Source organism: Conger conger, chromosome 4 (genome assembly GCF_963514075.1).
Source record: "Conger conger chromosome 4, fConCon1.1, whole genome shotgun sequence".
Taxonomy (NCBI): domain Eukaryota; kingdom Metazoa; phylum Chordata; class Actinopteri; order Anguilliformes; family Congridae; genus Conger; species Conger conger.
This window is the reverse complement of record NC_083763.1, coordinates 79,351,486-79,375,232: the sequence shown is the minus strand read 5'-3', so window position 1 is coordinate 79,375,232 and position 23,747 is coordinate 79,351,486. Positions and strand designations below refer to the sequence as shown.

General features: G+C 50.9%; 2 protein-coding genes across 6 annotated transcripts in view; one reads left to right on the top strand and one right to left on the bottom strand.

Annotated features, from left to right (window-relative positions):
- Nucleotides 1-4,693, top strand: part of aasdh (aminoadipate-semialdehyde dehydrogenase) — a 17,901-nt gene extending 13,208 nt beyond the window's left edge. For both annotated transcript variants that reach the window (XM_061237398.1, XM_061237399.1), the window contains exons 10-14: nucleotides 1-62; nucleotides 1,437-1,600; nucleotides 2,013-2,138; nucleotides 3,747-3,878; nucleotides 4,246-4,693. The exon at nucleotides 1-62 is cut by the window's left edge and continues 1,628 nt beyond it. In XM_061237398.1, coding sequence (XP_061093382.1) covers nucleotides 1-62; nucleotides 1,437-1,600; nucleotides 2,013-2,138; nucleotides 3,747-3,878; nucleotides 4,246-4,629 — 868 coding nt within the window. In that variant the 3' untranslated portion in view covers nucleotides 4,630-4,693. The remainder of the gene's footprint in view (nucleotides 63-1,436; nucleotides 1,601-2,012; nucleotides 2,139-3,746; nucleotides 3,879-4,245) is intronic.
- Nucleotides 4,694-8,118: 3,425 nt separating this feature from the next.
- The window catches only part of cracd (capping protein inhibiting regulator of actin dynamics), a 31,763-nt gene continuing 16,134 nt past the window's right edge, over nucleotides 8,119-23,747 (bottom strand). The window contains exons 1-9 of one of the 4 annotated variants that reach the window (XM_061237401.1): nucleotides 22,653-23,290; nucleotides 17,818-17,983; nucleotides 17,541-17,655; nucleotides 16,178-16,342; nucleotides 15,809-15,997; nucleotides 12,236-14,300; nucleotides 11,262-11,452; nucleotides 8,979-9,123; nucleotides 8,119-8,569 (exon numbers count right to left, since the gene is read on the bottom strand). In XM_061237401.1, the coding sequence (XP_061093385.1) occupies nucleotides 8,409-8,569; nucleotides 8,979-9,123; nucleotides 11,262-11,452; nucleotides 12,236-14,300; nucleotides 15,809-15,997; nucleotides 16,178-16,342; nucleotides 17,541-17,655; nucleotides 17,818-17,983; nucleotides 22,653-22,713 (3,258 nt within the window). In that variant the 5' untranslated portion in view covers nucleotides 22,714-23,290 and the 3' untranslated portion in view covers nucleotides 8,119-8,408. Of the gene's footprint in view, nucleotides 8,570-8,978; nucleotides 9,124-11,261; nucleotides 11,453-12,235; nucleotides 14,301-15,808; nucleotides 15,998-16,177; nucleotides 16,343-17,540; nucleotides 17,656-17,817; nucleotides 17,987-22,652; nucleotides 23,291-23,747 lie in introns of those variants that run through there. The other 3 variants (XM_061237402.1, XM_061237403.1, XM_061237400.1) reach the window with 3 other exon arrangements.

Here is a 23,747-nt window from a genome sequence, read left to right as displayed (position 1 = left end):
CCTGGGGGGCCGGCTGGAGGCTGCCGCTGCCATTACGCGCTGTGGATCCCTCATCGCCATTGGTCAGTTCTCTGAAATGCTGATGTGTGGTTGGCTGATGAGTAGTTGGCATGATGAGAATGGCTAGTATGGCTTGGTGAACATTTATGTGTGGTTTGTGGGTAGTTTGTGGGGGCGGCCTGTAGCGTAGTGGTTAAGGTAAATGACTGGGACAGGCAAGGTTCGGGGTTCAAACCCCAGTGCAGCCACAATAAGATCCGCACAGCCGTTTACATGTGTGTGTGTGTGCATGTGGGCCCTTGAGCAAGGCCCTTGACCCTGCATTGCTCCAGGGGAGGATTGTCTCCTGCTTAGTCTAATCAACTGTACGTCGCTCTGGATAAGAGCGTCTACCAAATGCCATTAATGTAATGTAGTCATCCTCAGCCGTGGATAGTTTGTGAGTGGTTGGTGGATAGTTTGTGAGTAGTTTGTGAGTGATTTGTGGATAGTTTGTGAGTGGTTTGTGGATAGTTTGTGAGTGGTTTGTGGATAGTTTGTGTGTGGTTTGTGGATAGTTTGTGAGTGGTTTGTGGATAGTTTGTGAGTGGTTTGTGGATAGTTTGTGAGTGGTTTGTGGATAGTTTGTGTGGTTTGTGGATAGTTTGTGAGTGGTTTGTGGATAGTTTGTGTGTGGTTTGTGGATAGTTTGTGTGTGGTTTGTGGATAGTTTGTGAGTGGTTTGTGGATAGTTTGTGAGTGGTTTGTGGATAGTTTGTGAGTGGTTGGTGGATAGTTTGTGAGTGGTCTGTGGATAGTTTGTATGTGGTTTGTGGATAGTTTGTGAGTGGTTTGTGGATAGTTTGTGAGTGGTTTGTGGATAGTTTGTGTGGTTTGTGGATAGTTTGTGAGTGGTTGGTGGATAGTTTGTGAGTGGTCTGTGGATAGTTTGTGTGTGGTTTGTGGATAGTTTATGAGTGGTTTGTGTGTGGTTTGTGGATAGTTTGTGAGTGGTTGGTGGATAGTTTGTGAGTGGTCTGTGGATAGTTTGTGAGTGGTTTGTGGATAGTTTGTGAGTGGTTTGTGGATAGTTTGTGAGTGGTTGGTGGATAGTTTGTGAGTGGTCTGTGGATAGTTTGTATGTGGTTTGTGGATAGTTTGTGAGTGGTTTGTGGATAGTTTGTGAGTGGTTTGTGGATAGTTTGTGAGTGGTCTGTGGATAGTTTGTGAGTGGTCTGTGGATAGTTTGTGAGTGGTCTGTGGATAGTTTGTATGTGGTTTATGGATAGTTTATGAGTGGTTGGTGGATAGTTTGTGAGTGGTCTGTGGATAGTTTGTATGTGGTTTGTGGATAGTTTATGAGTGGTTGGTGGATAGTTTGTGAGTGGTCTGTGGATAGTTTGTATGTGGTTGGTAGAAAGGTTGGTAGAAAGTGATGTTTATGGGCTGTGCCGCAGGGTGCTATGACTGGCAGGTGTATTTCCTCTCCCGGGAGACGGGGCAGACGTGCTGGGTGTTTGGGACCAGAGACGTGGTGAAGAGCAGCCCAGCAGTCGACATGCTGACCGGTCTGGTCCTGGTGGGGTCACACGACGGACACATTTACGCCCTGGACCCAGAGGTGTGTGTGTGTGTGAGGGTGTGCATGGTGTGTGTGTGGTGTGTATGCGGTATGTGTGTTTGTCAGTGTGTGTGTTGAATGAATGAATAGGGTAGTGAGAGAACAGGTCTACATCCAAGGAATTTGAAATTCATGAAAATGAATCAATATGAAGAGCTGAAGCATCTGGCAACGTGGGATAAATTACAGATCTGATTCTCATAATAATGGTCAGATGGTGGAATCTGATTGGGTGTCTATGTTTAAGCCCTGTGAGATCTGATTGGGTGTGTGTGTGTTTAGGAGTGGTGAGATCTGATTGGGTGTGTGTGTTTAGGAGTGGTGAGATCTGATTGGGTATGTGTTTAGGAGTGGTGAGATCTGATTGGGTGTGTGTTTAGGAGTGGTGAGATCTGATTGGGTGTGTGTTTAGGCCCAGCGCTGTGTGTGGAGTCGGTCCTGCGGGGGCGGGGCCATATTCTCCTCCCCCTGCCTGCACCCGTCTCTCCGGCAGCTCTACGTGGCTACACTGAGAGGAGAGCTGCTCTGCCTCAACCCCGTACGTACCATTACACACGCTCCCATAGCATCTACACATGCTCCCTTACTCTATACACACTCTCCCATACCATTACACACTCTCCCTTACTGCATACACACGCTCCCTTACTGTTTACACACGCTCCCTTACCCTACACACACTCCCGTAGCGTTTACACACGCTCCCTTACCCTATACACACGCTCCCTTACTGCATACACATGCTCCCTTACTGTTTACACACGCTCCCTTACTGTTTACACACGCTCCGGTAGCTTTTACACACGCTCCCGTAGCGTTTACACATGCTCCCTTACCCTACACACACTCCCTTACCCTATACACACGCTCCCTTACCGTTTACACACGCTCCCGTACCGTTACACACGCTCCCGTAGCGTTTACACACGCTCCCTTACCCTATACACACGCTCCCTTACCCTACACACGCTCCCTTACCCTACACACACTCCCTTACCCTATACACACGCTCCCTTACTGTTTACACACGCTCCCTTACTGTTTACACACGCTCCCTTACCCTATACACACGCTCTCTTACTGTTTACACACTCTCTCTTACTGTTTACACACGCTCCCTTACTGTTTACACACTCTCTCTTACTGTTTACACACGCTCCCTTACTGTTTACACACGCTCCCTTACTGTTTACACACGCTCCCTTACTGTTTACACACGCTCCCTTACTGTTTACACACGCTCCCTTACCCTATACACACGCTCTCTTACTGTTTACACACTCTCTCTTACTGTTTACACACGCTCCCTTACTGTTTACACACTCTCTCTTACTGTTTACACACGCTCCCTTACTGTTTACACACGCTCCCTTACTGTTTACACACGCTCCCTTACTGTTTACACACGCTCCCTTACTGTTTACACACTCTCTCTTACTGTTTACACACGCTCCCTTACTGTTTACACACGCTCCCTTACTGTTTACACACGCTCCCTTACTGTTTACACACGCTCCCTTACTGTTTACACACGCTCTCTTACTGTTTACACACGCTCCCTTACTGTTTACACACGCTCTCTTACTGTTTACACACGCTCCCTTACTGTTTACACACGCTCCCTTACTGTTTACACACTCTCTCTTACTGTTTACACACGCTCCCTTACTGTTTACACACGCTCCCTTACTGTTTACACACGCTCCCTTACTGTTTACACACTCTCCCTTACTGTTTACACACGTTCCATTGCATTAAATTACATTATTGGCATTTGGCAGACGCTCTTATCCAGAGCGACGTACAACAAAGTGCATACCCATAACCAGGGGTAAGTGCGCTGAAAGACCCTAGAGGGAAGTACAATTTCAATTGCTACCCGTACAACAAAGATAAGGACCAGGGCCTATTTTTTTATTTATTTTTTATTTTTTTTATTTTACACACGCTCCCTTACTGTTTACACACACTCCCTTAGCTTATACACATGCTCTCTTACCGTTTACAGACAACCCCTTACACAACATTTACACATGCTCCCTTGCATACTTTTTACCAGTATCAGCCTTCAAACACTGGTCATTAGTCAACTTTATGAGACATATTCCAAGTTCCTCATTGAGAGGCATTGTCCCTGTAATGGCAGGAGAGTGGCGCCCTCCTGTGGAAACACTCCAGCGCTGCACCCTTCTTCTCCTCTCCGTGCTGCTCTGGGACCACCCTGTGCATTGGCTCTGTGGACCATAACATACACGGCTTCAGCCACAGAGGAGATCTGGTGAGACGCTCACATTCTCCAGCCTCCAGCCTGCCTGCAGGCCACATTAACATAGTTTCAATGTAATAACTTAGCACCTGTATAGCAGCTTCAAAACTGCATGGCTGTGATATTAACAGATGTTATTTAACTCATAGAACAGGACTTGTGACTTTCTTTAGTGTATGTTAATCGCAAGGAAAATAGGGGAAAAAAACATGGGAAATATGCTTTCAGGTTTGAGGACTGTGTTCTGTAGCAGTTGGTATTGGGATACCAGCATTACATGGTATTCGATCAAAAAGTAAATGTAGTATCTGGGTTTCTGGTACCTGCTCTCATATGTTTATTTTACTGGTCCAGTTGTGACGTTATCTTACTGTTCCAGTTGTGGCGGTTTCCTACTGACGGGCCAGTCTTCTCATCTCCTTGTGGCATGCCTGCCTCTCTGGCCAATCAGAATGTGTTCTGTGGGTCACATGACGGAAGCGTGTACTGCCTGAGGCTGTGCGATGGTGCCCTGGTGTGGCGGTTTCGGGCGGGGGCCAAGGTGTACTCTTCTCCCTTCCTGTTCCACAGCGAGGGCGGGGCCCTGGTCGCCGTGGCAACTACTGATGGAAAGCTGTGGATTCTGGGAGCAGAGGACGGGACGCCCCGGGCCTCTCTGTCCCTCCCGGGGGAGATCTTCTCCTCTCCAGTTCTGTGGGAGCGCATCCTAGTGGTGGGATGCCGCAATGACTTTGTGTACGGCATTGAACTGACCTCTTCCTAAGAGAAGGCCAGACTTTTAACTTCTTAGATATGTGTTTAAATAAAAATAAAGATTAAACATTTAAGATGAGATTAATCTGAAGCAGTAAACATGCATTCTTTGGTCAAGGAAGAAACAGGAAACAGGGAAAAGAGGATTTTAATGCGTCTACTGTGCATAACAGTTTATTTATAAAATAATAATTCACAATGAATACAGGGACATAAAGTGCATTTATTAACCTTTGTCACATATAACACGGTTTACACTACACTACTGCACACTACTGAAGTTAAAAACAAACATTGCAAATGGAGGCTGGGACGTGCCTAAACGGCCCATAAAATCACTTCTATACATTACATTACATAACATGGTACATTGTTAATGGAGAGATGGCGTGGATGATACAGTCACTGCAGGGGAAGAGCTGGAGCCAGGGAGGGGGTGGGGTCAGAGATGGTCAGGGCGGAGTCTGTGGAAGGGGGTGGGGTCAGAGATGGTCAGGGGCGGAGTCTGTAGAAGGGTGGGGTCAGAGATGGGTCAGGGGCGGAGTCTGTAGAAGGGGGTGAGATCAGAGATGGGTCAGGGGCGGAGTCTGTAGAAGGGGGTGGGGTCAGAGATGGTCAGGGGCGGAGTCTGTAGAAGGGGGTGGGGTCAGAGATGGTCAGGGGCGGAGTCTGTAGAAGGGGGTGGGGTCAGAGATGGGTCAGGGGCGGAGTCTGTAGAAGGGGGTGGGGTCAGAGATGGTCAGGGGCAGAGTCTGTAGAAGGGGGTGGGGTCAGAGATGGTCAAGGGCGGAGTCTGTGGAAGGGGGTGGGGTCAGAGATGGTCAGGGGCGGAGTCTGTAGAAGGGGGTGGGATCAGAGATGGTCAGGGGCGGAGTCTGTAGAAGGGGGTGAGATCAGAGATGGGTCAGGGGCGGAGTCTGTAGAAGGGGGGTGGGGTCAGAGATGGTCAGGGCGGAGTCTGTAGAAGGGGGTGAGATCAGATGGGTCAGGGGCGGAGTCTGTAGAAGGGGGTGGGGTCAGAGATGGGTCAGGGGCGGAGTCTGTAGAAGGGTGGGGTGAGAGATGGGTCAGGGGCGGAGTCTGTAGAAGGGGGTGGGGTCAGAGATGGTCAGGGGCGGAGTCTGTAGAAGGGGGTGGGGTGAGAGATGGTCAGGGGCGGAGTCTGTAGAAGGGGGTGGGGTCAGAGATGGTCAGGGGCGGAGTCTGTAGAAGGGGTGAGATCAGAGCTGGGTCAGGGGCGGAGTCTGTAGAAGGGGGGTGGGGTCAGAGATGGTCAGGGCGGAGTCTGTAGAAGGAGGTGAGATCAGAGATGGGTCAGGGGCGGAGTCTGTAGAAGGGGGTGGGATCAGAGATGGGTCAGGGGCGGAGTCTGTAGAAGGGGGGTGGGGTGACAGATGGGTCAGGGGCGGAGTCTGTAGAAGGGGGTGGGGTCAGAGATGGTCAGGGGCGGAGTCTGTAGAAGGGGGTGGGGTCAGAGATGGTCAGGGGCGGAGTCTGTAGAAGGGGGTGGGGTCAGAGATGGTCAGGGCGGAGTCTGTAGAAGGGGGTGGGGTCAGAGATGGTCAGGGGCGGAGTCTGTAGAAGGGGGTGGGGTCAGAGATGGTCAGGGGCGGAGTCTGTAGAAGGGGGGTGGGGTCAGAGATGGTCAGGGACGGAGTCTGTAGAAGGGGGTGGGGTCAGATGGTCAGGGGCGGAGTCTGTAAAAGGGGGTGTGGAAACATCAGATCACATTCCAACAGTGAGTGATTCGTGTCTCCATGCCGAGGTCATGTGACATGAAGGAACGAATAGTGTTACACGAGTCACGGTTTGCACCAACACAGCGTGAAGGCTACAAAATCTCAGTAAAGGTGAAAAAAATACATACTCTCTACACAAGATTCTGCCATGGTGGAGTAACCAAAATCTGCATTGAAACAAATGTGTGCAACTGCATCCAACATAAATTCCCCAATTTATTTCCTTTTTTAAACAAACACAAAAACCTAGCTAGTATTGTATTCCACATATGCATGTGCATAATTATTTGGAATGGTGTTGGAAGGTGGAGCCATGTTATCATGTGCAATACGAGCCCTTAAACATCACTGCAGTCTCCGCGCTCATGAGGAATGTATTTCAGCCCCGTTTCTCCCAGCTACGCTCAACTGCTGGACATACCTCATTTACATCTGCGGCAGTGGGTAGGGTGTCTGTGATTGGCTGCTCCAAGGTCTGGACTGCCTGTGATTGGCTGCTGCAGAGACCAGGATAACTTATTGGCTGTTGCTTTACCCTCAAATGGATATGAACATTCATACACACCATACCCCACACGCTACACCCATAAATGACCACATACTACCACACACCATACACCACACACACCATACCCCATGCACTCGATTCCACACAGCCTGCACTATTCACACCAGGGTTTCCCCCAGATACTAATAACAGAGGCTCTGTGCCTCCCCTATGTTTACCAGCATCAGAGAAACATCAATACAACCTCAGACTCCACACGGTCCATACTGTGTGAAAATATCAAAAATATTCCCATCACACCCACTAGCTGTTTTGTTCAATATGGTTTTATCATTATTAGATCTGTAGATCTGAAGGACTCAAAGGTCAATGAGATGAGACAGCAACTTTCTAGCAGTAGTGCCAAGTCTGTTAACTAGCTAGAGAAAACATCTACCCAGTGTAATTGATATTGTCCCTTTCTATTTTATTGAAAATATAGCCTGCTCCTTAAAAAAAATTTCGGCAGCGGAACATGCAGTTATACATTTTGATCAATTCTGATGAAACTTTGCAATATGGTAGATCCTTGTGCAGTTCGGACAACCTGTGCAATACCCCGATCAGCATAGTGCCAAAGATGGCACTATAACAAGCCACATTTTGGCTTGCAACTACTGAACCATTTGTAGTAGATTAAGAATTCCCTTTCTCCCAGATTCCTTGGATCTAGTGGAACAAAAACACTTTGGACCAAACAAATGTGTCTGGGCATTTTCTGCCATTTTGAATATTGTGGAAAAATTACAAAAACCAAAAACGAATTCCAAATTCCTACTCCTCCCTCAATTTTTGATAAATTCACTTGAAACTTGGTAAATAGCTTACAGTTACATCCATCCATTATCTGAACCCACTTATCCTGAACAGGGTCGCAGGGGGGCTGGAGCCCATCCCAGCATACAATGGGTGAAAGGCAGGAATACACCCTGGACAGGTTGCCAGTCTATCTCAGGGCACACACACCATTCACTCACACACTCATACCTATGGGCAATTTAGACTCTCCAATCAGCCTAACCTGCATGTCTTTGGACTGTGGGAGGAAACCGGAGTACCCGGAGGAAACCCACGCAGACACGGGGAGAACATGCCAACTCCACACAGAGAGGCCCCGGCCGACGGGGATTCAAACCCAGACCTCCTTGCTGTGAGGCGGCAGTGCTACCCTCTGCACCATCCGCCCCCCGACCCCCCCCCCCAATTATCCAGTCCAATTATCCAATTACTCCAATTATCACAAAGTCCAATTATCATGATCCTACAGCACACTCGGACTCTGTTCTCTCTCAACTCTCTGCACCAAGTGAGGGTACAGAAACAGCCAAAGCTACATATGTGCAGGGACCGAGCCAAACTCGACCGTTTAAGAGTGTAGAACAAAACATGGCTGTGTGAGTGCGGGGCTGTAGAACTGCTCATGAGAGATAGTTAATAGAGAGTGAGGACAGGACTGCAGATCGTTCTGGAATGGGTGTTTGGGGAATATCGGGGGGGAGGATTTCACTTGATGATCTGGGGGCAGTCGCTCCAGGCTTTGGCTTTGCGTTTGGCCAGAGCAAGCCAGGCCGGCTCCGTACACACAGCCGGGGAATCGGAGGAAGGGAAGCGTTTGGTCACATCTTTCACTGCAGGGGGAGAGGTGGTGGAGTCCGCAATCTCGACTGCAACACAAGGAGGCCAGAGATACTCAGAGCTGCGCTATGCTAAAAAAACAAGGCTAGAGCTGAGCTATGCTAACACAAGAAGAATATGCTCAGAGATGCACTACAGCTAACACAAGGAGGCTAGAGCTGTGCTACAGCTAACACAAGGATGCTAGAGCTGTGCTACGGTTAACACAAGGAGGCTAGAGCTGTGCTATGGCTAACACAAGGATGCTAGAGCTGTGCTACGGCTAACACAAGGAGGCTAGAGCTGTGCTACGGCTAACCCAAGGATGCTAGAGCTGTGCTACAGCTAACACAAGGAGGCAAGAGTTGTGCTACGGCTAACACAAAGAGGCTAAAGATGCTGAGAGCTGTGCTATGCTGACACAAACAGGCCAGAGTGAGGCTGGGGGAGGGGGCTCACCTGTGACTGAAGTGGGCAGGGTGTTGGACTTTTTCAGGTTTTCTCTGCGCTCAAACTTGGTGAGCAGTGTATCTGGCCTCTGCTCCGGGGGCAGTTTGGGTGTGGAGCTGCCACTCTGGGCTTCAGTAGGACTGGTGAGTGCGCTCTGTAAAGTGTAGGGTGGGATTAGTCTCAGGAGGACTTAAATATACGTGTCTATGTTGTGTTACACTCTCTCCCAGGGCGGTCAGTGCACAGGGCGGTCAGTATGCAGGGCGGTCAGTACGCAGGGTGGTCAGTACGCAGGGTGGTCAGTGCGCAGGCCGGTCAGTGCGCAGGGCGGTCAGTATGCAGGGCGGTCAGTGCGCAGGGCGGTCAGTATGCAAGGCGGTCAGTGCGCAGGGCAGTCAGTACGCAGGGTGGTCAGTATGCAGGGCAGTCAGTGCACAGGGCGGTCAGTGCGCAGGGCGGTCAGTATGCAGGGTGGTCAGTGCGCAGGGCGGTCAGTGCGGTCAGTGCACAGGGCGGTCAGTGCGCAGGGCGGTCAGTATGCAGGTCAGTGCGCAGGGCGGTACGCAGGTCAGTGCGCAGGGCGGTACGCAGGTCAGTGCGCAGGGTGGTCAGTGCGCAGGGCGGTCAGTGCGCAGGGTGGTACACAGGTCAGTATGCAGGGCGGTCAGTGTGCAGGGCGGTCAGTGCGCAGGGCGGTCAGTGCGCAGGGTGGTACACAGGTCAGTATGCAGGGCGGTCAGTGTGCAGGGCGGTCAGTGCGCAGGGTGGTCAGTGCGCAGGGCGGTCAGTGCGCAGGGTGGTACACAGGTCAGTATGCAGGGCGGTCAGTGTGCAGGGCGGTCAGTGCGCAGGGTGGTCAGTGCGCAGGGTGGTCAGTGCGCAGGGCAGTCAGTATGCAGGGCGGTCAGTGCGCAGGGCGGTCAGTATGCAGGTCAGTGCGCAGGGTGGTCAGTGCGGAGGGCGGTCAGTGCGCAGGGCGGTGCGCAGGCCGGTCAGTGTGCAGGGCAGTCAATGCGCAGGGCGGTCAGTGCGCAGGGTGGTCAGTGCGCAGGGCGGTCAGTGCGCAGGGCAGTCAGTATGCAGGGCGGTCAGTGCGCAGGGCGGTCAGTGTGCAGGGCGGTCAGTGCGCAGGGCGGTACGCAGGTCAGTGCGCAGGGCGGTCAGTGTGCAGGGCGGTACGCAGGTCAGTGCGCAGGGCGGTCAGTATGCAGGGCGGTCAGTGTGCAGGGCGGTCAGTGCGCAGGGCGGTCAGTGTGCAGGGCGGTACGCAGGGCGGTACGCAGGTCAGTGTGCAGGGCGGTCAGTGTGCAGGGCGGTCAGTGCGCAGGGCGGTCAGTGCGCAGGGCGGTCAGTGTGCAGGGCGGTCAGTGCGCAGGGCGGTACGCAGGTCAGTGCGCAGGGCGGTCAGTGCGCAGGGCGGTCAGTGTGCAGGGCGGTCAGTGCGCAGGGCGGTACGCAGGTCAGTGTGCAGGGCGGTCAGTGCGCAGGGCGGTCAGTGTGCAGGGCGGTCAGTGCGCAGGGCGGTCAGTGCGCAGGGTGGTACACAGGTCAGTGTGCAGGGCGGTCAGTGTGCAGGGCGGTCAGTGTGCAGGGCGGTCAGTGCGCAGGGTGGTACACAGGTCAGTGCGCAGGGCGGTCAGTGTGCAGGGCGGTCAGTGTGCAGGGTGGTCAGTGCGCAGGGCGGTACGCAGGTCAGTGCGCAGGGCGGTCAGTGTGCAGGGCGGTCAGTGCGCAGGGCGGTACGCAGGTCAGTGTGCAGGGCGGTCAGTGTGCAGGGCGGTCAGTGCGCAGGGCGGTACGCAGGTCAGTGTGCAGGGCGGTCAGTGTGCAGGGCGGTCAGTGTGCAGGGCGGTCAGTGCGCAGGGCGGTACGCAGGTCAGTGTGCAGGGCGGTCAGTGCGCAGGGCGGTACGCAGGTCAGTGCGCAGGGCGGTCAGTGCGCAGGGCGGTCAGTGCGCAGGGCGGTCAGTGCGCAGGGCGGTCAGTGTGCAGGGCGGTACGCAGGTCAGTGCGCAGGGCGCTCAGTATGCAGGGCGGTCAGTGCGCAGGGCGGTCAGTGCGCAGGGCGGTCAGTATGCAGGGCGGTCAGTGCGCAGGGCGGTCAGTATGCAGGTCAGTGCGCAGGGCGGTCAGTGTGCAGGGCGGTCAGTGCGCAGGGCGGTACGCAGGTCAGTGTGCAGGGCGGTCAGTGCGCAGGGCGGTACGCAGGTCAGTGCGCAGGGCGGTCAGTGTGCAGGGCGGTCAGTGTGCAGGGCGGTCAGTGCGCAGGGCGGTCAGTGAGGTCAGTACGTACGCTCTCTCGGTCCTTGGCCTGTTTCTCCGCCAGCTTCACCTCCCTCATGTGGCGCCGCTCCTCCCGGCTCAGCTGCTGCTCGCGGAAACCTTTCTGTTTCTGCAGCGCCAGCGTGATCCACAGAGGCCCCGCCTCCTTCTCCTGCGCCCGGGCACTGTCCAATGAGTGCCTGCTCTGCAACGAGGGCTTTTCTGCACAGCGAACCACAGCCAGGAATCAATTACTACAGCCAGTCCTGCAGCCACACATATAACCACACCTATCAGCACAGCCAATACTGCAGCCACACATATAACCACACCTATCAGCACAGCCAGTCCTGCAGCCACACATATAACCACACCTATCAGCACAGCCAATACTGCAGCCACACATATAACCACACCTATCAGCACAGCCAATACTGCAGCCACACATATAACCACACCTATCAGCACAGCCAATACTGCAGCCATGATAACTATCAACCAATTACTGCAGAACAATGTTTTTGCCAATTGAATCATATATCATAACTATCAGCATAGCCAATTACTGCAGCTGTACATAACAATCATAACTATCAGCATAGCCAATTACTGCAGCTGTACATAACAATCATAACTATCAGCACAGCCAGGCCTCAATCAGAGCTCAGTTTAAAGTGGGAGGGGGGTCAGTTTAAAGTGGGAGGGGGGTCAGTTTAAAGTGGGAGGGGGGTGTGGTCACACAGAGCTTAGATCGGTTTAAAGTGGGAGGGGGGTCAGTTTAAAGTGGGAGGGGGGTCAGTTTAAAGTGGGAGGGGGGTCAGTTTAAAGTGGGAGGGGGGTGTGGTCACACAGAGCTTAGATCGGTTTAAAGTGGGAGGGGGGTCAGTTTAAAGTGGGAGGGGGGGTCAGTTTAAAGTGGGAGGGGGGGTCAGTTTAAAGTGGGAGGGGGGTCAGTTTAAAGTGGGAGGGGGGTCAGTTTAAAGTGGGAGGGGGGCGGTCACGCACCGCGGCGGAGCTCTGCCCTCCTGTCTCCTTTCTCCCTCCAGGGAATGTTGATGGACGGGAAGAAGGACCTCTTCTCCTTAAGCTCCGTCTCTTCCTGTCGGCTGGGCGGCTGGTGGGTGCCCCCCCCCTCATTCTGGTCCCCTCTGAAGAGAGGAGAGGGGGGTGGGGAGACGCTGGGGGGTTTCGGGCAGACGCCTGGTTTCTGAAACGGAGGCAGCCTGTCACTGTGCTCTGATTGGATGGGGAGCGGAGATGTGGGGCTGGGGAACACGGAGGTGTCGGCGGGGTCGGGGGGGGGCAGGGGGGCGGGGTCGGGGGGGGACAGGGGGGCAGGGACGCCCTCGAAGCTGTCTCCGGCGCTGTAGCGCTTCTTCCTCTTCTCCGTGGGCTGGTCGCCGTGGAAACGCAGAGAGAAGTTGGTCCGCCGCAGTTTGATGCCGAACGGTGAGGGCTTGTCCTCCCCCCCCTCCCCCCCCTCCCTGCCCAGGCTCAGGGTCTCGGACAGGGCGCGGGGTTTGGGCGAGCCCGGCGGGGGGCTGGGCACCAGGAAGGAGGGCAGGTCTTTGGCGAACACGCACCCCTCCGTGCCATCCGCAATGCGGACGGTCTTCCCCGGTTTGGGCAGGGGGGCGGCGGCGGGGGCTGGCTCGGGGGAGGGGGGGTCGGGGGACCGGCTGGCATCTGCAAATTTCCGGCGTGCCGGAGTGATGGAGAACTTGGCGCTGGCGGACAGAGTCTTGCGGAGGTTGCCGTGGGAGACGGATTTCTGGCTGAGATCCTCACTGGTGGGCCGCGCCTCCCTGTCTCTCCCAGCCTCCGGCGCGCCCTCCACCCCGCGCAGGATGCGGGAGCGGATGCTGGCCCACTCCGCCAGCACGGAGGCGCCGGCCTGCTCCGCACAGCTCTCCTTCAGCCTGGTCCTGCCCGGGCCCCGGGCCGGGGGCCCCGCCGCCCTCCGGTCCTCCAGGCCCAGCAGCGACTTGCAGGCCGGGTCTCGGATCTGGTCCAGGTTCACAGCCGCGCCACACAGCTGGGCTCCGGTCACCAGGATGGCGGTGTGGGGCACGTACAGCGCGCCTCCTGTGGGAGTCTGCGCCTCCCTGCTGTCGGAGGTGCAGCTCTGCTGGCCGGGGCTCACAGGCGTCAGGTTGACCTTCTGGAACAGGATCTGCTTCTCTCCAGAGGACACTTTAAAGGTGAAGGGTCGCTGCCCACCCTCCACCTCTCTCCAGCGCTGCTCCTCAGCCTGCAGCTGCCTGCTGCCCTCCCCCTGTCCCTGCTCTATCTGCAGCTCTGCCTCACTCACACGCTCCTCTCCTCCCCCCCTGTTCTCCTGCAGTCCTCCCATCCTCTGCTTCTCCATTTCCTCCTCCCACTGCACTCTCTTCTGCCTCTCTTCCTCCACTCTCTGTCGCTCCTCCTCCCTCTTTCTCTCTTCCACTCTTTGCTGCTCCTCCTCCCTCTTTCTCTCTTCATCTCTCTGTCTCTCTTCCTCTCTTTTTCTCTCCTCCACTCTCTTTTGCTCCGCTTCTTTCTGTCTCTCTTCCTCCATCTTTTGTGCCTCCTCTCTTTGTCTCTCTTCCTCCCTCTGTCTCTCCTCCACCCTCTTTCTCTCCTCCACCTGATCCTCCTCCCTCTTTCTCTCTTCCTCTCTCTGTCTCTCTTCTTCTCTTTTTCTCTCCTCCACTCTCTGCTGCTCCTCCTCCCTCTTTCTCTCTTCCTCTCTCTGTCTCTCTTCCACTCTCTTTCTCTCCTCCACCTGCTCCTCCTCTCTCTTTCTCTCCTCCTCTCTCTGTCTCTCCTCCTCTCTTACTTTCTTATTTTCTTTAATTTGCTTTTCTTCTCTGTTTCTGTCCTCCTCAATCTTTTGTTGCTCCTCTTTTCGTCTCCCCACCTCTCTCTGTTCTCTCTCTTCTCTCTCTTCCTCCTGTAGTTTCTGTTTCTTTGACTCTTGGGGGAGTTTGTGGTCCGACTGGTCCTCGTGGCCCCAGGACATGCTGGGAGCTCTTGCCTGTGGTTCTGGCTGCTCCTGAAGAACTTCAGGGTGAAGCACATCTTGCAGATCCTAAAAACATAAAAAACTGTATTGTTCCCCAAACCATGACACAACATATAGATGTGAGCTATGCTGAATTTCTAATGTAAGCAATAATTTCAACATTCATGAAAGTTCCAATGGTACACATGCGTAAATATAATAATACAGTATAGCCCATATGAATTTGCACTGTGGCGCAATGTCTGTCCTTCGGATTTGCACTCCGGCACATTGGGTTTGAAGACATATGCCAAACAGGATTACCTAAATAAAATAATTAGACAATCATCAAGAAGAAAGAGAGCACTGAGCTCAGTAATAGGAAGACCCTCTAGAGCAAATTCTCTCCATAATGGAGAAACACCCAAACACCAACAGCGTTTGTCCAACAGATCAGAAACACTCTTGAGGAGGGAGGCGTGGATCTTTCAGTGACTATTCTTTGTGGAAGACTTCACAAACAGACATAGAGCACACTGCACTTCCAAGTAGTACCCAAAAGAGTCTGCAGAGTTCTGGACAGAAGAGACCAAGATTGACATGTATCAGAGTGATGGCAAGAGAAGGCACTGTCCCCTCATCTGTGAAATATGGAATAGTTTGGGCATGTATGGCTTAAACATGGTGGTGGGGTGTTATAGTTTGGGCATGTATGGCTGAAACATGGTGGTGGGGTGTTATAGTTTGGGCATGTATGGCTGAAACATGGTGGTGGGGTGTTATAGTTTGGGCATGTATGGCTGAAACATGGTGGTGGGGTGTTATAGTTTGGGCATGTATGGCTGAAACATGGTGGTGGGGTGTTATAGTTTGGGCATGTATGGCTGCCACAGGTGCTGGCTAACTTGTGTTCATTGATAATGTAACTGCTGATAGCAGCAGAAGAATTCATTCTGAAGCATACAGAACCATCATATCTGTTCAAATTCAATGAAATGCCTCCAAACTTGGTGGTTCATCCCACAGCAAAGGAAAGTTCCCAAACATGCAGTGCTTTCTCTGTGATGATGTTCCAGGATATTCCAGTAAGCCTATTGTTTGGCCTATGTCTCTGACTGTTTTTTTTCTTTGGAGGAATACGGACAGAGGAAGCAATGAAACATTTATTCGGCAAAGGGAATGTTCTTGCTCAATTTGAAGCCACACCAATTACAGATACGTGAGATGGGGACACACATTGTAATGTCACACATTGTAATAAAATACTTTCACAAAGGATGCGCCTCCCTAGTGTAAAATCCAGCTATGACCAGTTTGACATACCAGCTGCCAAGCCTGAGCTGAGCGGTTGTGTTTCCTTCAGGAGCCTCCTGGTTCTTTGGTCCTTTAACCCCTTAAGTATTGCCCCTTTTCTTAACACAAGCTTTAAAATGACAAACCCCAAATAAAATGCCAGAAGAAAAGGATGGATAAGATCAGCGATTAAGCCCCTCAACTGGAGCAGAACCAGCAGCGTATCCCAGGGGAATCAGTCGGCACGGAGACCAAGATCAACTTTATACCCCCTCCCCCCCCTCCCCCGCCGGGCGCTTCACCTGGGCGGCTCTCCTGTGCTTGCGCGAGACGCGCTGGTGTTTGGGTTTGACGGACAGCTTGTGGCGGGCAGCGGAGCTGTCGAGGCGGGGCCCTGGAAGGGGCAGGGCGTCCAGGTTTATGGACTCGATGGTGCCGGGGGGCGGGGCTCTCTTCACTCGGGGGGGGCGCACCGCTGAGGCTCCGCCCTGCTTACCATGACAACAGCACAGGGCTCACCATGACAACAGCACAGGGTTAAAGCGCTTCATTCATCTCAATTCAACCTTGTAAATGGATGAGTGACACTTTTGAGAAAAACCAGTGTAAACTTGGGTTTTGTTGATTGTGTGTGCCAGCTCTGGCCCCTCCCACTCTCATCACACCGTTACCTGTGTTAGCTCTGGCTCCACCTCCGGCTCTGCCTCCACCTGTGCCTCCACCTGTGCCTCCACCTGCAGGGGGCTTGCGGGCGTGTCTTCCTCATCAGAGCTTCCATCACTCTCCCTGGAGGGGTGGGGCTTTGGCCCAAACTTTATACTGTGGGCGATCTGCCTCTGTAAAACACACACACACACATATACACACACACACACATACTGTTCGGTGAGCAATCTGTAGTATTGTTGATCTTCATGTTCATGTTGCGAATTCACTGAGAGCCAAAACATTATGACCACCTGCCTAATTCCGCCAGAAGAGCTCTGACCCACCAAGGCATGGACCTCTGGAGGTGCTCTGTGGTGTCTGGCACCAAGACATCAGCAGCAGATCCTTTAAGGCCTGTTGCAAGGTGGAGGTGCAGTAGACTGGACTTGTTCCAGCACATCCCACAGATGCTCGATCGGATTGAGAGCTGGGGAATTTGGAGGCCAGAGCAACACCTTCATCATGTTCCTCAAGCCAATGTGTGAACTGTGGCAGGGCACCTTATCATGCTGAAAGAGGTCACTGCCATCAGGGAATGTGTACCTGGTACCTGGGGTACCTGGTCTGCAACGGTATTTAGATATTTAGGTAGGTGGCACGTCCACATGAATACCCGGACCCAGGGTAGCAGAACACTGCCCAGAGCATCACACCAGCTTGTTTTCTTCCCACAGTGCATCCTGGTGCCATCTCTTCCCCAGGTAAATGGCAAACATGTACTTGGCCATCCACATGATGTAAAAGAAAATGGGACTCATCGGACCAGACAACCTTCTCCCATTGCTCCAAGGTCCAGTTTGATGCTCACATGCTCATTGTAGGAGCTTTCATTGGTGAACAGGGGTTGGCATGGGCACACTGACCGGTCACTGTGTGTTGCGACACATTCCTCCAGTAACCATCATTAAAATCTTTTCCGCAACAGTAGCACTTCCGTCGGTTTGGACCAGACGGGATAGCCTTTGTTGCCCATGTGCATCTATGGCTCAACACCCTAACGCTGGTGGGTAGTGTGTCCCTCCCCAGACCAGACGACAGGTCCTCATCACGGCCATAATGATACAGCTCTTATCAAAGTCACTTTATGCATTTATTTTTAGGTCTTTATGCTACGTATTTATTCCATATTCAACACGTCGACACACACACTCACACTCAAGAGAGACACACACCAACTGTTCGCTTACCATCTAATATATCCCAGACCTTGAAATGTGCCATTATTACAAGATAATCAATGTTATTTGCTTCATCTGTGAGTGGTCATAATGTTTTGGTTCATGGGTGTAGTTGCAGAGGCAGTCTCAGCAGCACAGGTAGACTCACCTGCAAGTCTCTCACTTTGTCAGAGACGTTGTCCTGGGACATGGCTAGCCTGGGCTCCCCAGGGGGGTCTGGGACAAAAATGCTGTCGTGTGACAGAGACCGACTGTTCAGATCCCTGTAGAACCAGCAAGAGTGTGAGCAACACACACACACAGGCACATACGCACATACACACACTCACACACATACACACACACACACACACACACAAACAGACAGACAAACAGACACACACACACACACTAGCCCACAGGTGACCAGGTGGTATAATCTGTACCTCAGTTGGCCGCAGGCTGCTTCATCCTCTGCAGTGAGCCCATGGCTCAGGTCTCTGTTGGACTGGCTGGCGCGGAGCTGCTCCTGCACCCCAAGCTCCGACTCCTTCTTCTTCCGCTTCCCGAACAGCCTGCGGAACGGCTGGAATTTGCCCTGCCGCCTGGGCTCTGCTGATCACACGGATATACTGAGTATATCTAACCCTAACTCTGCCGCCTGGACTCTGCTGATCACACACATACTGCAGCTGACCACTTGGTATCTGCTATATCAGCTACTGCATGCACCATGCTCAGCACAGGGCGAAGAGCAGTCTGGGAATGGATCCACACACACACACACACCCATACACACACCCATACACACACGCATACACACACGCATACACACACACACACCCATACACACACTCACACTCACACACTCACACACACACTCACGCATACACTCACACACACACGCCCATACACACACTCACACACACACGCATACACACTCACTCACACACACTCACACACACACTCACAGACACTCTTGCACACTCACACTCAGAGAGACACACACACACACAGACACACACTCAGACAAACACACACACACTCAGACATAAACACTCACACATTGCATACAGTATCTCTGTGTGGGATAACTACCCTTTTTCAGGGTAATTAAAGTTGGGACTATGATCATAAGCTCCAGCTGGGTTTGATATGTTTCCCAATTTTACACCCCAGGTAAAAATTTGAGCCCATGGCATGGGTTGTGCAATGTGGGAAAAGACACGCATCTCCAGTGAACTTTGGTTTAGGAGCCTATAAAGCCTTTTATTCCGCATGTCCTTGAACATATAGCACGGGGAATCTGGAGCAGTTCTCAATAACTACACCACAACTACACTGTAACTACTGTAGTTCTCAATAACTACACTACAACTACACTGTAACTACTGTAGTTCTCAATAACTACACTACAACTACACTGCAACTACTGTAGTTCTCAATAGCTACACTACAACTACACTGTAACTACTGTAGTCCTCAATAACTACACCACAACTACACTGCAACTACTGTTGTTCTCAATAACTACACCACAACTACACTGTAACTACTGTAGTTATGCTTTACACCACAACTACACTAACTACTGTAGTTATATTTAACTACAACACAACTACACTGCAACTACTGTAGTTCTCAATAACTACAGTACAGCTATACTGTAACTCTACTATAGTTCTCAATAACACAGATACTACAGCTAAAGTGTAACTACTGCAGTTCTCAATAACTACAAAACAACTATACTGAAACTATATTGCAGTTCTCATGACCTATACTTCAACTACAGTATAGCTCTACAGTAGTACTCATGAACTACTCTACAACTACAATCCCATCAAAATGTATTAGAAAAGATAAACCAACATGAAGACCAGAGAGCTGTCTTTGGGAGAAAAAGCAAGCCATTTTGAAGCTTAGAGGGGAGTCTATAATTGAAATGAATTGAATCTGATTTTTTATAGTGATGTTAACATGAAATGAAATACTCAGCCATGGCCTGCCCTGCTGAAACTGGGTACACTGGGAAGGGAGAGAATGATGGGAGATGAAGTCCTGAGCTTGAGTGTGTTTGCAGTAGTAGTAGGAGTATTGTCACGCCCACAGAGTTTCAGAGGTTACCAGAGTTTTATTTCTCAGATAAAAAGGAGATAGAAGAGGGACCTTTGATTCAAGTATTTGCTTCCAGTCATTTTATTTTCCAATAAGTGACTGACTCAGTGGAATAAAAGATGATCTCTGATACTGGGCGGAGCAGGAAATGGTCTCCTTTAAAGAGATTGCGGGGGAAATTGCATTTCATTAATAAATCATCACGGGGGGGGGCAGTGTTCAGCACTAGAGCCCAACAGTGTTCAGCACGATAGACTTACAGTGTTCAGTACTACAATCATACAGCGATCAGCACTTATTACAAGACTAAATGGCTAGTTAAGACAGTCCCATCTCTTGCAGGTCTGTGTGCCTTAGGGTTTGGCTTCTCCTCATGTTTACGTTTCTCAGTGGCGTGTGGACGGAGCGTTTACTTCACGCTTGCCAGCCCAGGTAAGCCAGCCCAGGTGAGTGAGCACAGGTGAGGTTACGGAGTTGAGTTTCGCTGTGGAGCAGATCCCTTACCCCGTCTGGTGTGGGGTGTCACCCAGCCTTCACATGCTGCAGAATGGCACTCTGGGTAATTTTACCATAAACTATGTCTTCACATGTACATACTGTGTACGATTTACAGCTGTGTTACAGAGTGTCTGTGCGTGTTTGTGTGTGAGGTGAGTGTGTGCATGTTTGTTTGTGTGTGTGTGCATGTTTGTGTGTGTGGTGAGTGCGTGTTTGTGTGTGTGGTGTGTGTGTTTGTGTGTTTGGTCTGTGTGTGTGTGTTTGTGTGTGGTGTGTGTGTATGTGTGTGTGTGCATGTTTGTAAGTGTGTTTCTGTGCGTGTTTGTGTGTGAGGTGAGTGTGTGCATGTTTGTTTGTGTGTGTGTGCATGTTTGTGCGTGTGGTGAGTGCGTGTTTGTGTGTGTGGTGTGTGTGTTTGTGTGTGGTGTGTGTGTGTGTGCATGTTTGTTTGTGTACATGGTGCATGTGTGTGAGTGTGTGTCTGTGTGCATGGTGTGTCTGTATATGTGTGTGTGTGTGTGTGTGTGTGTGTGTCTGTATATGTGTGTATGTATAAACACACTCCACTGCAGACATTAAAAGCCTGAAGGAAACAGCACATCTCTGTGTGTTTCTTACACATGCCACACCTCTTAAAGAGACAGCCCAATCACAACAAGAGTACTGTAAGTATGAATGCATTTGGTAATGTGATCTGAATTAGTGTCCAATATTGAAGCAAGGGGCTGTCTGTTTAAGTTCTGGTCCACAGCAACCTGCATTTACCTGGGGGTTTGGGTATGGAAACCTCTAAACAAACATCATGGTTAGTTTCTTGGACATCTGTTGCCATGGTAACTATTAGCTTTGTCTGTAAGATATAATGGCAGAAGTGTCTTTTACCATAGGACCCCACATAGAAACCATAGGACCCCATAAAAACCATATGGGACCATACACAGACCACATCAGCCATGGCATCAGGCCCAGCAGACTGATCATGGTGAGAATCCCAGAGGAACAGCCTGCTGGTAGAGTCTGAGAGCAGAGTGAATGTAGACTCTACTATATCTCAACCACACTGTCTCTATCAGAACTACGGTACACCATACTTTCAGCATTGTTTTATCTGGACCGCAATTTAAAGGATTATTGACTGAACTCAAACATATAATTAGATTTAACAATGAAATATTTGAATACCCCTGAAATTGTGTTCTTCAGCTGTCAAACAAACACATAATCAATGACTCACTCATTCACCACCTCCTACACACACATCAGCAGCTGTCTCACATACACACATGAGTGCTAAGCCTTTGTCTTTATATAGACTTCATACAATATAAGCCAGGCCATATGACAGTGCTGAGAGTGTGCTCATTGGCTGTAAATATTGCTTGGTATTTATACTTCAATCTGTATGGTTTAAAAACACTCTCAGAAGTGTCCCTACAGGAGTGCAGTACTGTCAGAGCTGAATGAGGACAGAGCTGCTGATGGGATGGGGTCGACAGGTATGTCAAAGGCCCAGTGTAGGACTTCTGTGCTGTATCTGTAGCTGTAGTTATGGGGTGTAGCTGTAGGGTGTAGCTGTAGTTATGGGGTGTAGCTGTAGGGTGTAGCTGTAGTGTGGGTGTAGCTGTAGTGTGTAGCTGTAGTTTTGGTGTAGCTGTAGTGTGGGTGTAGCTGTAGTGTGTAGCTGTAGTTTTTGTGTAGCTGTAGTGTGGGTGTAGCTGTAGTGTGGGTGTAGCTGTAGTGTGTAGCTGTAGTTTTGGTGTAGCTGTAGTTTAGGTGTAGCTGTAGTGTGGGTGTAGCTGTAGTTTTGGTGCAGCTGTAGTTTTGGTGTAGCTGTAGTGTGGGTGTAGCTGTAGAGTGTAGCTGTAGTTTTGGTGTAGCTGTAGTGTGGGTGTAGCTGTAGTTTAGGTGTAGCTGTAGAGTGTAGCTGTAGTTTAGGTGTAGCTGTAGAGTGTAGCTGTAGTTTAGGTGTAGTTGTAGTTTTGGTGTAGCTGTAGAGTGTAGCTGTAGTTTTGGTATCGCTGTAGTTTTGGTGCAGCTGTACTGTGGTTGTAGCTGTAGTTTAGGTGCAGCTGTAGTGTGGTGTAGCTGTAGTTTAGGTGTAGCTGTAATTTTGGTGTAGCTGTAGTGTGGGTGTAGCTGTAGTTTAGGTGTAGCTGTAGTATGGGTGTAGCTGTAGTTCAGGTGTAGCAGTAGTGTGGGTGTAGCTGTAGTTTTGGTGTAGCTGTAGTGTGGATGTATCTGTAGTTTGGGTGTAGCTGTAGTATGGGTGTAGCTGTAGTTTTGGTGTAGCTGTAGTATGGGTGTAGCTGTAGTTTAGGTGTAGCTGTAGTGTGGGTGTAGCTGTAGTTTTGGTGTAGCTGTAGTTTTGGTGTAGCTGTAGAGTGTAGCTGTAGTGTGGGTGTAGCTGTAGTTTTGGTGTAGCTGTAGTTTTGGTGTAGCTGTAGAGTGTAGCTGTAGTGTGGTGTAGCTGTAGTGTGGGTGTAGCTGTAGGGTGTAGCTGTAGGGTGTAGCTGTAGTGTGGGTGTAGCTGTAGGGTGTAGCTGTAGTGTGGGTGTAGCTGTAGTGTGGGTGTAGCTGTAGTGTGGGTGTAGCTGTAGGGTGTAGCTGTAGCAGAGAAGCAGCTGTGGAGCATGGGGCCATGTGTTACTGTGAGGGAGGGCTTTACCTATGTGAGCTGCACACCGTGACACGGTCATGCACCAGTGAAGAAAAACTTTAGGAAACATTGAGCTGTCTTCCACACACAGCGAGGCCTTAAACCGGCTTCAGAGAAACAGAAACACATTCATCAGCACATTTTACACTTATCATTACAGACCTGATATCTCACACTTATCATTACAGACCTTATATATCACACTTATCATTACAGACCTTATATATCACACTTATCATTACAGACCTTATATATCACACTTATCATTACAGAGCTTATGTCTCACTCCATATTACAGACCTTATATTTACATTTACATTAATGGCATTTGGCAGACGCTCTTATCCAGAGCTATATCTCACACTCCTCATTACAGACCTTATATCTCACACTTCTGAAAATCATCCAAGAGATCCATACACAACCAGGAGGGGAGAATGACTTTATTCTTATTTATGTGTATTTCTGTCAGAAAAGTGCACACTCAAACTCAAACATGAAACAGTCACATATGATCCACGTCGGGGGTCCACTTATCAGACATGAGCATTTACAGCAGTATAACTGTCTCTCTCCCTCTCTCTCTCTTTCTACCTCGCCCTCTCTCTCTCTTTCTACCTCTCTCTCTCCCTCCATCTCTCACCATCTCTCTCTCTCCCTCTTTCCACCTCTCACCCTTTCCCTCTCCCTCTCCCTCTCTCTCCCTATATCCCTATATCTCTATCTCTATCTCTCCCTCTCTCTCTCTCTCTCTCTCTCTCTCTCTCTCTCTCTCTCTCTCTCTCTCTCTCTCTCTCTCTCTCTCTCTCTCTCTCTCTCTCTCTCTCTCTCTCTCTCTCTCTCTCTCTCTCTCTCTCTCTCTCTCTCTCTCTCTCTCTCTCTCTCTCTCTCTCTCTCTCTCTCTGAGTGGGGTTTTCTTATCCTGCTCTCTGACACAGTAACCTGCAGTTTCACACATTTTGCTCCCATGGCAACCGTTCCTGTGTGCTGGGAGAACAAGGGAACACCTTGCGTCCAGGCGCCCTGTGTAACCGACACCCAGCCTCCTGAACACAGAGGAGAGAGACCAACAGATCCCCTCCTTCTGCAGCCTCTGTGTGTGTG